General features: G+C 38.3%; 1 protein-coding gene across 1 annotated transcript in view; it reads right to left on the bottom strand.

Moving 5' to 3' along the window:
• The window catches only part of TBC1D32 (TBC1 domain family member 32), a 96,202-nt gene that overhangs the window by 56,936 nt on the left and 22,786 nt on the right, over positions 1 to 16,480 (bottom strand). The window contains exons 11-18 of the mRNA XM_070952895.1: positions 15,568 to 15,627; positions 15,001 to 15,100; positions 13,870 to 14,007; positions 10,566 to 10,655; positions 9,597 to 9,739; positions 7,945 to 8,075; positions 7,001 to 7,202; positions 5,665 to 5,747 (exon numbers count right to left, since the gene is read on the bottom strand). Coding sequence (XP_070808996.1) covers positions 5,665 to 5,747; positions 7,001 to 7,202; positions 7,945 to 8,075; positions 9,597 to 9,739; positions 10,566 to 10,655; positions 13,870 to 14,007; positions 15,001 to 15,100; positions 15,568 to 15,627 — 947 coding nt within the window. The remainder of the gene's footprint in view (positions 1 to 5,664; positions 5,748 to 7,000; positions 7,203 to 7,944; positions 8,076 to 9,596; positions 9,740 to 10,565; positions 10,656 to 13,869; positions 14,008 to 15,000; positions 15,101 to 15,567; positions 15,628 to 16,480) is intronic.

Below are 16,480 nucleotides of genomic sequence, written 5' to 3'. Positions count from 1 at the left end.
AGAAGGCAAGAACAGTTAAAACAAAAGGGACAACTCAGGAGTAGGGCTTGGAGATGATTGCCCCCCCCCCCATAAGACTTAAAAGTGGAGCAAAAGCACGTGAGCCTTTGCAGGAAGCAACATTGTTAATTCTGTGCAGTTTAAAGTCTGTTTGATTATGGACTCCATGTGGCTTTCCCATCTTTGGCAGCATGTCAAGGGACATAAAGGTGGGTGATTATCAGCCTTATCCCGAAGGACTCTTTGCAACTATTTGGGATTCATCTGTGAATGAACAGAATTCACAGCTGTTAAAATAAAACAGGTCTACTCGTGTGTTTTACTGACTCAGGAGGTCTAGGTCAGAACAGCGACTCATTCTAGACAGCTTTCTAGGCAACTATATGAAAATGGTTTACCAATGTTTTCTTGCGCAATGTGTGTTCAATTTTTTGGGGTAGCCTCTTAAATTATATCATTATTTACTACTATTGTAAACTGGAGTATAACATTCACAGTTAATCAGCTTTCAGTCAGGGCTACAAGATCACAAGGCTAACTAGTTAGACTGAAATCTGCATAGAAATTTCATCCTCAAGGTAATGAAGCACTACAAAATAAACTAGAAATTAAACTAGAAATTAAAAACCTGTACTTTGCACGTAGTCCCAATGCTTTTTTGGCCTTTCCATGACTGAATCTCAATAATTCAGCGTAATACTCTATGGTTTACATGGGACTACTCTTGAAGAGTATTTGGAATTTAGAACTGGCAAAGAATAAAGCTGAACAGAGAGTTTAGGGTTTCTTGAGGATGGCCCATGTAGCACCACCATTACATGAGCTGCACTGGTTGGCTGTTTGCTTCTGGATTCAATTCAAGGTTAGAACCTTTAAAGCCCTTTGTGGCATGGGATCAGGCTACGTGAAAAAGTATCTCATCCCAACAGGATTGGCCTGCCCCACTCACTCCAGCATAGAAGGCATGCTGCAGATCCTGTCATTCCAGCAATTTCAGATGACGGAGTCCAGGACAAGAGCCTTTCCTACCATGGCTGCAACCTTCTGGAACATTGTGTCACTTGAGGTGAGATCCACCCCACCTTCTTGGCCTATCAAAAGGGCCTGGCTCTGCTTGACTCACTTGGGGCTCCCATGGGGGCATTCCATGCTGGAGTTAGCTGTTGGGTTAAGAAAAACATCCCATCCACAATCCCATCTGTATACTGGTTCCTATTTTACCCACAAATTTTAATATTTTTAACGTTTTAATCTTTGTATTTTTCTTGTTTTTGTGGTGTGGCAAGTTGCCCAGAGTCACACAGTAGTGGGATGCGTGGCATATAAATTTAATATATGAAATAAAATAAAATAAATTCACCAATGATTAATTTTCTGACAATTATCATCAAAACAAAACAAAAAGACGGGACATGATCCATTGGATGAGCTTAAGACACTTAAAGTAGAAAACAAACAAATGAAACCCTAGAAAATTCTGGCTCTGCTTGTTCATGTAACGTTCTTATGGTATAAGGTAAAGATAAAGGTTCCCTTCACCGTTCCCAACTCTAGGGGGCGGTGCTCATCACCGTTTCAAAGCCGAAGAGCCAGCGCTGTCCGAAGTCTGGCTCCGTGGTCATGTGGCCAGCATGATTCAACGGCGAAGGCACATGGAGCGCTATTACCTTCCCACCAAAGGTGGTCTCTATTTTTCTATTTGCATTTTTTACATGCTTTCAACTGCTAAGTTGGCAGAAGCTGGGACAAGTAACGGGAGTTCACCCCGTTACGCGGCACTAGGGATTCGAACCGCTGAACTGCCGACCTTTCGATTGACAAATTCATCGTCTTAGCCACTGAGCCACTTGCGCCCCTTCTTATGGTATAGTACTGCCCATTATAATCCTCCCCACCACAGATACATGCTGTATCTCCACAAACTACTTATAACATATTGCTGGCATTTGTATGCATTGATAAGCCAGAATCTAGATGTACTTTCAGCACGAATTGCATTTTCATCATCTTTCCCTCTACCTGTTTCTGTGCTGCTGCTGGGTTCCTCCTGCCAGTGCCCCCCCCCCAAAAAAAATGAAGCTCCGATGGCTTCATTTGTGATTTGTTTTCATTATGTGTATTAACAGGGAAGTCTAGTCTGTTTTGCTCCTAACAGAGCAAAAGCGTATGCCAGAACAAAATAATGTTTTATGATTCTGAATTATTGAGAGAATAATAAATCAGTCCCTGATTCGCATGTAATGCTAAGCAAACAACGGATGAAGAAACCTGACTTGTTTGCTTCTTATAAGGAAGAACCATTACAAGCATACAGCTCATTCCTCATAACGATGACTTATGATTAAATGTAAACATGGCCAGGTAAGATTCATGGTTTTTTTTTTCTTTTTGTTATTGCAAACTATACAGAAAAGACATGAGTTATTATGATCTAAAGAAAAACATTGATCTGCAAATAGATTTCCCAGGAAACCCAGACAAGAGGATTGGTTCGACCTTCAATAGACAAAAGTTCACCCTGCAAATGTTTTTATACGGAAAGCACTGAAGGCATTGTATGGGCAACAAACCTGTTTTAAACAAGGCATTAAAAGTGCTTTTTTGTAGGATTTAAAAACTAAACGTGTTTTCTTTTCTTTTTTTAAAAAATGTATCTTTCTATAATGATTTCTTTATTCGCACCAATACTTTGTATAAGATACTAAAAAAATAAGTGCTCTCCTATAATTTTGCAGTAATATGATTCTCACATTTTACACATACTTATAAAGCTGACAATATAATTTTTTTTAAAAGCAGTGGTTACAATTACAATGGGAAGAATCAGCCATCTTTAACCTAAGTGTAGAATACAGATCACTGCCTTCACAAATGTCTATGGAGATTCTGTCATGGGTGAAATCCAGCAGGTTCTGACAGGTTCTGGAGAACCGGTAGCGGACATTTTGAGCAGTTCGGAGAACCGGTAGCGGAAATTTTTAGTAGTTCAGAGAACTGGCAAATACCACCTCTGGCTGGCCCCAGAATGGGGTGGGAGTGGAGATTTTGCAATATCCTTCCCCCAGGAGTGGGGAGGGAATGGGGATTTTGCAGTATCCTTCCCCTAGAGTGGGGTGGGAATGGAGATTTTGCAGTATTCTTCCCCTGCCATGCCCACCAAGCCACGCCCACCAAGCCACACCATGCCCATCAAGCCACGCCCACAGAACCGGTAGTAAAAAAATTTGGATTTCACCACTGTTCTCAGTCATCCAGGTCATGGCTGTCCCAAAGTTTCTTTTTCAAGAGGCAATTGGACTTCCTTTGTTTTTTTCTTGAAGACATTTCGCTTCTCATCCAAGAAGCTTCTTGGAGATTTATCTGTATCCTCAGGGTCACCTGAATAGTGCAAATGAGTGTAGAACACCCATTGTAAACACAGTCCTTTCAGCAGTTCAAAACATGTTCCACATCTATTTGTACTATTCAGATGACCCTGAAGGCACAGATAAACCTCCAAGTGTCCTCAATTATTTTTCAAAAGAGTCTAACGACCAGATGACTACAAAGAATATAAATCCTTCCATTCCTCACCATTCAGTCAGAACTGAAGCAGCTTCTTGAATAAGAAGTGAAATGTCTTCAAGGAAAAACAAAGAAAGTCCAGTTGCCTCTTGAAAAAGCCCCTTTGGGACTGTCTTGGAAATATATCATATACAGAATGGAATCATGAAGCATAAGTATAGATGTACATAGTAAGTGGTTTCAGTGGCTGCTAATGTAATTGTGAGAAAGTTATATAGATTTGTAGAAATATGGAGATAAACAAAGAAGCACAGGGCTCAAACCCTGGCATTTTCCTGACCACTACTGCATCAAGTTGGGATATAACCAGGGATGAAATGCTCCCGGTTCGGCGAGTAGGTAGCGAGCGGGCAGTTCGGCGGGCAGTTCGGAGAACTGGTAGCAAAAATCCCTGCCCCCGCCCCCCCATGCCCATCTGAGCCGCACGATCATCAGAGCCTTTTTTTCCTTTTAAATGGCTCTGACGAGTTGCTAATCAGGCAACTCAGCTTGAATCGCCAGAGCCATGTAAAAGAAAAAAGTTTCTTTTTTTCTCCCCCCCGCCCCCGCCCCGCTCCCACCCCCCCAGCCTCCAGCTTGCTCACCTTAGTTGCTGGCCGCAACGCTGTAATACCTGCAATCTATTGCATAAGCAAGCAACTGAATCTCCCTGCCTGCAATCAAGCTCATCGGTGAGCAGCTCTATCTGCAACTTTAACACTTGTGGACTTCAACTCCCAGCAAAGCTGGCTGAGGAATTCTGGGAGTTGAAGTCCACAAGTCTTAAAGTTGCCAAGGTTGGAGACCCCTGTTCTATTGGGTAAGTTTTTCCCCCCTTTGGGAGCTTTAAAAAAAATAGTTAATTGGGGGTTTTTTTAGTTGTTCTTTTTTTAGACCTAGCCATTTAAAGTTTAGGAAGTTTTAAATTTAGCTGCTTTTATATAAAAATAAAAATAAATTAAAATAAAATAATATTTGTGCAACTTTCTGAGATTTAGTGTGTTTCTGTAGTGTTTCACTCTAACTACACAAACACACAAAATCTCACAAAACTGTATGTGGAATTTTATGTGTGTAAAGTGTGAAAGTTGGTTTTTTGGGCTTTTTGTGGCTGTGTGAGGTTCCTGCTTATTGCGGGGCCATTTTGGGTCTAAGCACAGCTGCTTTTACATTGTGGGTGAGTCAGTTGTGTTGTGTTGTGATTTGTAGGTTAAAAAAGGGCAAAGAAGTGACATTGACTTGGCCACACCCACCCAGTCACCTTACCACCAAGCCCCGCCCACTAATTAAGCCACGCCCACAGAACCGGTAGCAAAAAAATTTAGATTTCACCCCTGGATATAACCACAACCATCATCATCATCATCATCTCCCCCTGAATTGGAACAGGAAAATCTCCATTTAGAATTTAGAATCCTTGAGAACCACTGTTAACAAACAATGACTAGCAGAGCTTATAGCAATTTCTAGGGTCCTATGAATTCACATATAAAATTCATGAGTTCCGGAAAACACTGAAGCAACACAGCTAAAAGTAAATAAATGATCATCATCACAGTGCAAGTGCTGATCATTATGTAAGCAATGCAGCATCACTCCTAAAGAAGACAAGTCAAATTTGACCTTATTCTTCCCTAAATAATTCAATGCATCCACTGCATAGCTGAGTCTTCAGATTTTGCACAGCAGAATCAGAATCAGGCAGAGTGAAGTGAAAAGGAAGAGCAGGAAGAACCAAGAGCAATGATGAGGACATTAAAAAAGAAAGGGACTAAATTCTAACTGGGAGATGAAGAAAAAGGAAGTGAGAAAAAACAAAAGTTGTAAGTGAAAAGATAAGAGAAGAGCTGAAAATCAAACTAATAGAAGCTGTAGCAGCAAAATAACTAAAGAAGAGAAATGAAAGATAAACCAAAGCTGAACATGAGGAAATCAGAAGTATATAGATATGAAGACAACTAAGCAAGAAAGTGACCCTAAGCCTTGTACTATTACATGCAATAACTCTGTATCTGCAGCCATAGTAACAATAAATTACACTAAAAACTCTTTATCAGCAACAATATCCATTTTTAAATGCTATCCTAACTACATACCAACATATGAAATAAAATCACTTACCAACTCTGAGATTCTTGGTTTACTGAAGAAACAGTGTCTACCCCAGCTATAGGTGTTGGAATTCTCTCTGAAAGCAAACTAGTCTGTTGAATGATAAAAAAAAACACAGAAATTTGGATCATAAGAATAAAACAAATTTAAGAACTGATAATGAGCAATAAAGACTAGTAAGTTAAAATACTCAGAAAGAATTTTTCAAATGGAATTTTTTGTACCCTTGATTCAACTGAATAAGGTTGCCATGGATGCTCAGCGGTTAAGATAGTGGGCTTGTGGGCTGGAATGCTGGCAGCCCAGGTTCGAGACCTGAGGGCCATGTAATGGGGTGAGGGCCCGTCCATATCCCAGTTCCTGCCAACTTAGCAGTTTGAAAGCATTCAAATGTGAGTAGATAAATAGGTACCACTTTGGTGGGAAGGTAACAGTGTTCCATGATGTTATGTTGGCCACGTAAGTGCGGAAATGTCTTTGGACAGTACTGGCTCAATGGCCTTAAAACGGAGATGAGCACTGCCCCTATAGTCAGCAATGACTAGCAAAGTAAAATCGATAGGGACTTCTTTACCCTTTTTTAAAATTATTCAACTAAATTCTGTAATTGTGTTTAGAAAATATTGTTCTGGGTTTGTCTGCTTTTTACAACTACCATAAAATAAATGGGTACAAATTATTTTGTACAATTGAACAAAATTCAAAATCTTGTCAAAGCCATCTTATACCCACAGTAGCAAATTCGGCCTTCTAAAACTCAATTTAATTGGGAGGAGTTGATGTCTATTATTCACAAATGTCTGTTTAAGTAGAAAATATGTCTCCATGGTGACTTATGTCAGTTACATGATGATATCATTAGGCTAACAATGTAAATCTCCATGGACATTGGGTATCTTCTTTTCAATGTAGCTAGATACTATAAATTGAGCTTTATTATACAAAAATGTTATAGGACAACCATGCCTCAGGCAAAAAGTAATATACATTTTAGCATTATTCCTTGATAAAGTTTATATGGAGGGGGGGAAGTAGGGGGAAGTTATGAGTCAATCTTGATTCCTGGTAATGCCTGGACAAATTTTCTTGGCAAGATTTTGGAAGTGGTCTGCCTCTGCCTTCTTCCTAGGACTGGAAGAGAGTAACTGGCCCAAGTTCACTCAGATGGCTTTGTGCTTAAGGTGGGATTAGAACTCAGGATCTCCTGTTTTCTAGACCGATTCCTTAACTACTACACCAAACTGACTCCAAAGTCTATACTACAATGTGTTTATATGAAGAGTGGCATTTCGGAATACATGCATCCATAGTAGAACTTCTCTACAAGAACAAGCATAAAGGCTACCTTTTTCCAAGCGTCAGCAATAGATTTATGTAACTGATAAGGCAGCAGCACCTCTAAGCCTTCGCAGGAACTATACATTTGGCGGCATATAAAGATAAAAGCTCCTTTGAGGACTGGTAACATCTCAGATCCAGACAAAACAGAAATATCTTCATCAAGAAGCTTCTTTGTAAACTGGGCAATAACATGTGCACCTTTAAGGCTAGAGACGAGACAAAATTTTTAAAAAGCAGTGATCAATTAGCTGACATAATATGGATGCAGGAATTTGACTCGGTGTCTATAGAAAAGATGGGGAGTGCAACCTTCTTGTCCCTTCCTAGAGATCCCAACGTCATCAAATCAGTCAAATAAGATTACATCATTACTATGATATCTGCAGAAATAAACTAGTTTACTAAGTGTATTTCCAACTGTAGAAAGGTCTTCCACTCCTGAATATTAGAATCTTTTCATAACAAAAAAACCAAAAACATACTTCAACAAAATGAAGGAAATCTTTTTTCTCGATCCCCCAAAGCTATACATCCAAATTACTTAGCTAAATAGTCAACATATTATGATAATCATATTATCCCATCTGCATATTGCAACCAAAATTTTTTAATCTACTTTACCATATATTCTTTCACTTGTTCTTCCTTCTGTTTCAAATTTTAGTGGACGTTTATACATTTTAGCAATTGCATGTTCATCCTTCACCTGATATAACTCATTCATGGTTGTGCCACAACTACACATTAATCCATGAAGAAATTTGACAATTGTCTAAATACTTTGCAAATGATTCCTAAACAAAGTGCCTTGATCTATCAGTTCATAAATTTTGTAAACTACAAAGAAATCATAGCATAATCTTAACCATGGTATTTGCTATAAAGAAAAACAGTTTATTATTGGGATAGCTAGAGAATTGCTTTCAGTCTTTAAGGATGTTGTCATACCTTGTGCTTGATGTGGCAGGAGGCTTTTCTCCTCCATAAAGAAGTAGTGAAAGACCATCGTCTGCAGCAGCAATTCGTGCCAAAATATCAGCTATATGTGTTAGAGTTGTTTCTGGACAATTCAAATTCATCTGTGTGTGTATATTTAAAAATGTCTGAAGATAATCTGTAAACACAGCTAATAGCAATTTGCATCAAAATATTAGCTATAGTTGTTTCTGGACAATTCAAATTCACCTGTGCGTATATTTTAAAATGTCTGAAGATAATCTGTAAGCACAGCTAATAGCAAATATAACATTAATTGTTTTTAAGGCATTTTTTTTACCCTAACTATAAACAAGTTTTGTCAATGAAGCTATAGGTTTCTCTTGATATCCTTTCTTTTTCATTTCCTCAGTGAAATCCTTCTGTTTAGATTAATTTCATAATTTCTGGAAACCATTTTTTTTAAAATGGTCCAATCCCTTCCACTCTTCACAGATTTAAACTAAATGTTAAACTATCCTGACTATGGTCAGTCAGTTCATAGACAGAAGTTTCTAAAAAACTGGATGTACACATAGGCAGAGAAAGGTGAATTAGAGAATATAATTTGGGTTAATTCTCTATATCCCCTACTACCCACCTCAACAGAAAGCTACAGAATTTTTTTAGTAAAGTGGTATTGCAGATTGCATGGTAAAAGTAAACTAAACCAAAACAACTGACAACTATGCCATTCCACATTGATCTTGGATACAAATAACTTCTGGGAATATGTCCTTCTCTTAGCCGAAGAGCAGATTCAGTTCCAATCCATTATGTTTCGTTTCACTGTGCTTGCCAAACTATTTAGAATTTTGCTTGGCTTCAGTCACCACAAGTGCTCACTTACAAGCAAAAATAACACCATCCCCGTTTAAAATTACAGCAATTATGAAGTAAAAAATAACACCTTAAATACCACCCAGATGGTTTGTTAGCACTAATGCATAATTATAGGCAAGTAACCTGATGCACAAAGTCAACTTCACATTGCAATTCTATACTGCGTGGCGAAAAAGGCCCATGGAATTCAACAGATCTTACTTTTAAATAGAAATCACAAGATTATACTCTAAGGCTTTGAAACCACCTTGTTCATCCTTATCTGGATGGAGACAGCAATTAGATGTGAATTGAACACTTCTAAGTGAAGCTCCCACAAATATCTGAACAAAGATTCAGGTTTCTTGTGTTTTCCAACCCAAATAAAATATGTATTCTCTTTCACTTCAGTATCTCAGATATAGTCAGCTATATCAGAGCCATCACTTTGACTAGACTCTAGATCAGTAATGGCGAACCTTTTCAGCACCAAATGCCCAAACCGGAACATGAGCGCGCCGTAGTGCCGGAAACCCGAACACCAGGTGGCCAGTGCACATGGTGGCTTTGGGTTTCCAGCGCTCTGGCACACCCGAAGACCATGCGCACCGGCCACCTGGTCTTTGGGTTTCCAGTGCTCCGGCATGCAGGAAGACAAGCTGGCCGTCACAGAAAGGGCTCTGTGTGCCACTTCTGGCACGCGTGCCATAGGTTCGCCATCATGGCTCTAGATGGAACACTGCCATTGTGGAGTTTCCTCATTTCCCCCCTCCAATAGGAAATTGCATAAAAATGAAAGATACCTCTGTTCCTTTCAGTAAATAATGTAGTGGTTGAAGAAGTTCTTCTATCACTGTATTTGTATATAGGCATTCAGTTGCACATTCCTTTCCATCACAAAGGACCCGAAGTATATCAGTAATGAGGCCAGATGGAGAATAATTACCTGCGACAATGCAAAAAAAAGAAAAACAAGTTGTTTCAAAATAGTGGCAAGGCAAAAAAAATATATACAACAATGTGCTTCTTTATTTACAACACTTATATAGCCACCTGCCTCATATAATAATCCGACATGGTTTACAAAACCTGATAAAAATAAAAGTACCCTTCCCAATAGAGACATCAGACCAAACAGCCTTCTAGCTCAACCCCCATTCTAGTCAATGCTTAGTGGAAGAGCCAGATCTTCTTCACAGTCTTCTGGAAGGCTAAGAGGGTAGAAATCCCTCAAATCCCATGTGGGAATCTCTTCCAAAGGGCTGGAATGGCCACCAAAGACGACATGCTTCTGAGGTCCCATTGGGTCAGAGTTTCCCAATCTTTTCAGCTTTGCAGACTGATGTAGGGGAGGAAGGGGATGGTTCCGTGTACATGATGGACAAACGCGCACACAAGCGTTTGCCCGTTGTTTTCATGAGCGGGGATGCACGGATGCGGCCCGGTTCTGAAAGGCTCAAGGCCCAACAGTGGACTGTGGCCTAGGGGTTGGGGACCCCTGCATTGGGTGAAACATTTAAAGGAAGGGACTATCCTATCTAATGTAGAAGGACACCCTCAAGGTGAAGTGGCCCTTCAAATAATCTGCTCCTGTTATTACTTTTCCCTCCCTCAGTTCTACTCCAAAAGCCAGATAATAAAGGCTACCTCAGCTTCCTAGCACATTGGATATTCATATGTCTAGAGACACTGAATAGATTAACCCTCAGCAGACACACTTTCCTCAAAGCAAGTTGTTTATAAAATAACTGCATATAAATGAGAATTATTACCTGAATGCACAGTAATGGGTTTGGGGCAATTTGGAGAACAATAAATAAGACGCGTAAACATTATGATGAGGTCTGTCAGTGTCATAAGATCTAGGGAAATCAGAAAGGGGAAAAATACTTGAAAATGAAAGCAATGTAAAATGCTTTTAGTAACAATGCGTGAAACAATATTTATGTACAGATTCAATACAAACAAATGAAGCAGCATTTCCATTTCTTTCGGCTTAATCAACTGAAGCCATTTAATTCACCATAATTAGCTAATTTCAAGTATAGTGCTCTTCTAGCAAGGTCAAAATAGTTTGTCGGATTTATTTATTCCTCCAAATAATTTAATCATGAAGGTTTGTTGCTGTTTTAACAGCCACGGAGCATGGAGACCATATAAAAAAATTCCATCTTTATTTTCTAGGATCTTTTCCTGATGTTTTGACACAGGTGCAGGGAAATATTGCATACAGGCAATCCTCAACTTATAATTGTTAATAATTTAGTGACCATTTGAGTGTCTCCATAGTCACACGATCAAAATTGGGTGCTTGGGAACTGGCATGTATTTATAATGACTGCAGAGTCCTAGGGTCGGTCATGTAATCCCCATTTGAAACTTTCCTAGCAAAGTCAATGGGGGGAGCCAGATTTGCTTCATTGTCATTCATTTAATGACTGTGGTGATTCGCTTAATGACCACAGCAAAAAAAAGGTTGTAAATTGGGCATGACTCACTTAATAACCACCTTGCTTAGGGCTGGAAGTTCTTGTCCCAAATGTGGCCATAAGCTGAAGACTACCTGTACAACATAAAGAAATACATGCATACTACGTGAATGGCCACAAGATGGGATGGGATGGGATGGGATGGGATGGGATGGGAAGGGATGGGAAGGGAAGGGATGAGATGGGAGAAGAGAAGAGTAGAGAAGAGAAGAGAAGAGAAGAGAAGAGAAGAGAAGAGAAGAGAAGAGAAGAGAAGAGAAGAGAAGAGAAGAGAAGAGAAGAGGATTTTTTAGTGTAAGCACAGTGGCCCACATTAAAAATGAAATTATGTTGGATGCTCTCAAAAGAAGTGTAGCAAGTTACTTCTACCAAATGAAAAAACTGACATTATAATCATAAACGTATAAGTGAATGGCATATAAATGACATGGCAAAGGACCCTGACAGCACTTTGCTGCTTTCCCCATCCTTGGTCAGTATCTTACACCACAATTATTTTATCGTAATTCAATTGTAATTATTTTATAGCACTGAAAAAGAGAGAGAGAGAGAGAGAGAGACATGGTGGTCCAGTCAGGATCAGTTTGTATAGAGCAGGGGTGTCAAACTCGCTGCCCGCAGGCTAGGTGTCACTCGCTGGCCACGCCCATGCCCTGTTTAGTGAAGGGGGGAATAGTCGTGATATGTCATGTGATGACGCCATGATGATGCGAGTTTGACACCCCTGGTATAGAGTGAGAAAGTTAATCTTCATTGGATTTCTTTTTGGTCATAAAATCTCCAGCTAAAAACTATGAAGAGGTCAGGCAAGATATACACATTTGAACATGGTAGAATTAACACACTAAGACTAGTCACATTTTGGCTTAAATATTATGCAAATCAGGGCAACGTTTAAAAACTAATTGTAGCTATATACAAACTAGGAAAATGACTTTCTTGATGACTCAGCCTTATGTGAAAGTGGCATTGTAAGAATCATTTAGAAAACATTCAATCCAATCAGGGAAGAAGAATATATCTCTCTTTGGAAACTATTCCCATTTCCCTAGAAGAAGTCATTAATTTAAATGGGTTTAATCAAGCGACTGATGGAGAATAACAGCCATGCTGTGAAATCCCAGGGATTCTCAAAGGTTAAAGTCTCTAATGCGTTTAGGTAGCTATGTTTGAGAAGTTTTAGTTAATATAGTCTATGATTTGGTTTATGTTAAACAGTAACTCATTACTTCTGGCTCTTCTCGGCTGGATCCTTTAATAATTGAATTGAGTTGAAAAGTAGAATTGATTACATTGTACAGTACAGCCTGTGGAATGCATTATTTATATAGCCAACCAAGAATCTCCATTCTTTATAAATTGATGGGCATATTGCAACTTTTGGGAGCATGTTGTGAGTGCTGTCATTTACAAAATAAGAATCTACTAGGACAGTGTTTCTCAACCTTGGTAGCTTGAAGATGGGTGGACTTCAACTCCCAGAATCCCCCAGCCAACAGTGCTGGCTGGGGGATTCTGGGAGTTGAAGTTTAGGTTTAGGTTTAGGTTTTATTTGATTTATATATCGCCCTACTCCCAAAGGACTCGGGGCGGTGAACAGCCACAAGATAAAACACATAAATACAAAGTTTAAAAGCAAAATAAAACCGAATTAAACAATTTGGCCCAAGACAGATTTAAAACACCCCAATAATTAAGAACAGATTTAAAATTTACATTTTAAAAGGGAAAAAGGGAAAGTTAGGAAAGAAGTCCACCCATCTTCAAGCTACCAAGGTTGAGAAACACTGTACTAGGATGATGTTACCTATCTACCATACCATAGGCCTTTCCCTGATTATTTCTGCCCTTGCTTTGATCCAAGGAGCATATTTCAAAACAAAGCCCTTGACTTTGTAGCCATCCATTATTTTCATTTGTGCAGAGAAGAGCAACAAAGATGGTTAGGGGGCTAGAAGCTAAAACATATGAAGAACAGTTATAGGAATTGAGTATATCTTGCCTAGCAAAAAGAAGGACTAGGGGAGACATGATAGCAGTATTCTAATATTTAAGGGGCTGCCACAAAGATGAGAGGGTCAAACTATTTTCCAAAGCACCTGAAGGCAAGACAAGAAACAATGGATGGAAGCTAACTGCAAGAAGCAACCAAGAACTAAGAAGTAATTTCCTAACAGTGAGAACAATTCACCAATGGATAGCTTGCCTTCAGAAGGAGGTGCCCCAACACTGGAGGCTTTCAAAAAGAGACTGGGCAGCCATTTGTCTGAAATGATATAGGGCAGTGATGGTTAATCTTTTGGTCCCACCGGAAGTTGGCAAATCCAAGACATTGTGCTATATGCATATGAACATTATGATTTACTGTTAGATGAATTGTATTTTTTCCATTCCATCTCTGCTATTGGCACAGTCTTCTGAGTGTCCATAAAACTTATACTAATTTTTCCATTCTCTTCCACAGTATTATCTACTGTATTCTTTTTTTTTTAACAGAAGATGAGTTTAACATATCCCAAATGGAAAACATTTGAGAAAAGCAGTCATAAAATAGAACAAATTGTTATCTTTTTCATTAAGTCCTTACCTTTTCGGTTTTTCAGTTGAATAGGAAAGAGTTTTCTGCCTTGTTTGTATATTAATAATCTGCCTAAGAGGCTCAGGGAATGAACAAAATAAATATATTGCAATTCCTTTCCTGTATAGAAATTCTTTTGTTTATTACCTTGAAAGAAAAGACAATTTATATCAGTAAAAGTGCTTTCTTTTGCCCTCCCCTTGAATACAGAGTACCGCACCCCTATAATTAACATTAATGTTTATCAATTTTATACAAAATACATCTGTTAGGAACAGCTAGTTTCAACATTTCAAGAGGAAACCTTTACAAAATAGAGAAAAACAATCAGAAAAATGGATTTAGGAATTTTAAAACTGAATATATCTCAGTAACTAAGTATAGTAACTAAGTCACTTTTTTTGAGTGTAACTTTAAATGGTAACTAAACAAATGGTTGTAAGTCAAGGACTACCGGTATAGAGAGTTGGTTAAGATTTACATCCTTTGTCTACCATCCAGGGAAACAATAGGCCTACTCTATAGTAGCCCTCATGGTCCTCTATATCTGTAGTAGCCTATAAAAAAATCTCCCTTTTTAAGACCTTGCAATCCCTTAATTCAGGGTAGAGTTGGGGCGACTGGAAGTAGTTGTGCGTTTACTGGCCGGATGCCCTTCCTGAGTTCATAGCAAGTATTTTAATCTTTGTGATGTAGGAAACAATGATTGAACTTTCAACCTTCCGAGTGGGAGGCGAACATCTTCACCTCTAGGCCATCACACTGTTTTTCTGTAGTAGCTCTATCAGTAGTAGTCTATAAATGATTAGAATCAGAATTATTCTAGCAAGTCTTTGACACAGGCTGATCGAATTGTAAGCATCTCTCTTAGTTATTTTCTATGTCTTAACTACTTTATTCTCATTCAGTTTTGTTGCAGTTTTCCACATTTTTGGTTTAATGTTACAATTTTTTGTGTATGTTATTATGAGCAGCACCGAGCCTTTCAGGACTGGGATGGCTTAGAAATGACGATACAAAAAGAAATAAAACTTGCTATTAAAAGTCTTGTCAATATACGGCTACTCACTGTATCAGAACAGTGTAAATAATAAAAGGACTTTAAAAAAAAATCATACAGCAAATAGAAATAGCACATACTATTATGTGGCGTGGAAAATATATTAAACATTTTTGATCCATTCACTGCTGACTCACAAGCTTCCAAATAGATGGCACACTGCTCAACAGTTGCAATGATCTAAAACATAAAATAACAAATCATATCAAACCTCACCACGTATCGTACAATTTTTCAGACCCTCCAAACAATGTTTCCCTCCATTTAGATCATTAGCAAAGTTACTGTGGGTTTGCTTCACTCTGGTACATTTTCTATATAAAAGATGCATATAAGTGATAAGATGAAACATAAAGTGTCTCTCTATAAACTATATCTAAAATGTGGCAACTGCCTAAAGGCTCACATTGGTATGCAAGTAGAAATGATGAATTATCTGTATCTCTTAGTTCAGTTGAAATTGGTATCACATGCACCTCATTTCTTTTATTGATACAAAAGTGCCTTAACTCTGGGTTTCATTAAATCCATTATGTTATGCCCGCAAAACATAATTCCCCAAGACATTTTGATTAAATGAAGTAACATTCTAAACACTTAGAATTTTTGAAAACTACAGAATCTGAAAATTTGGGTAGCAGACTTACCAAAGATTTGTATTTCTTTTCAAGTAGCCTTAACACTACTGTTCTGCTGTAGTAGGCATGCTAATATCACAAAGCAGAGGTATAACACAGTTAGCATTTGTTTCTGAACAAAATTTTATTCAATTTTTTCTTCAATTATTACAACAACATTGCAAATTTTGCAACACTGTATAAAGAGGAAGTAGCACATTCTAATATAAATTCTATTCACCACAAGATAAGAATCAAGCCATTTTAACGAAAACTCTCACCTTTAGTAGAAGCCAAATGAACTTATATTACACAATTGCACAAACTACCATAGTAATTATAGTTTATGTCTGAAGGCAAAATAACAAAAGATTTGTTTCCTCCAAATGTTCCATTTAAAAAAAATAATAATCATCATTTCACATTTGCTTGAAAAAATTGTGCAAAATTCCCACAAAAAATATTCTATTTTCATTTTCATGCCTATTTCTTGTTGTCACGGATACTATTTCCAGTTAACAATGCAGAATTTACAAATCTATAAAAACAATTTGGCTGCATTCAGCCAAAGTCTCCTATGGATGCAACTATACCTTTGTCAGCAGGTTTCTGAGCTAGCACACTGTTTTCTTATTTTGAATCTGCAAACACATAAATTATTAATGAATATGCAAATTTACTTTTAACTTTGTGTCATGGAGAAGCTATGTCAGCTTCTACTTAGCTTTTCAGGGAGACATGAGGTGGCAAACTGCATTGCTGCACACCCAAAAGATCTACATCATTAGGGATTAGTTTTGGGCCTAGTGTGGCCATACAGGAACCAAATACTGAAGCTAAATCCAAAACATTGGTTATATCCATTTAGCCCAAACTGCCTCTCAGACAAAACTGGGCTTTCTGGCATATAGGTAGTCCATTTAGTGACCGTTCAAAGTTACAA

Source organism: Pituophis catenifer, unplaced genomic scaffold (genome assembly GCF_029215685.1).
Source record: "Pituophis catenifer annectens isolate HBS135680 unplaced genomic scaffold, rPitCat1.0.hap2 SCAF_1, whole genome shotgun sequence".
Taxonomy (NCBI): Eukaryota; Metazoa; Chordata; class Lepidosauria; order Squamata; family Colubridae; genus Pituophis; species Pituophis catenifer.
This window is presented reverse-complemented; position numbering and strand designations above follow the sequence as displayed.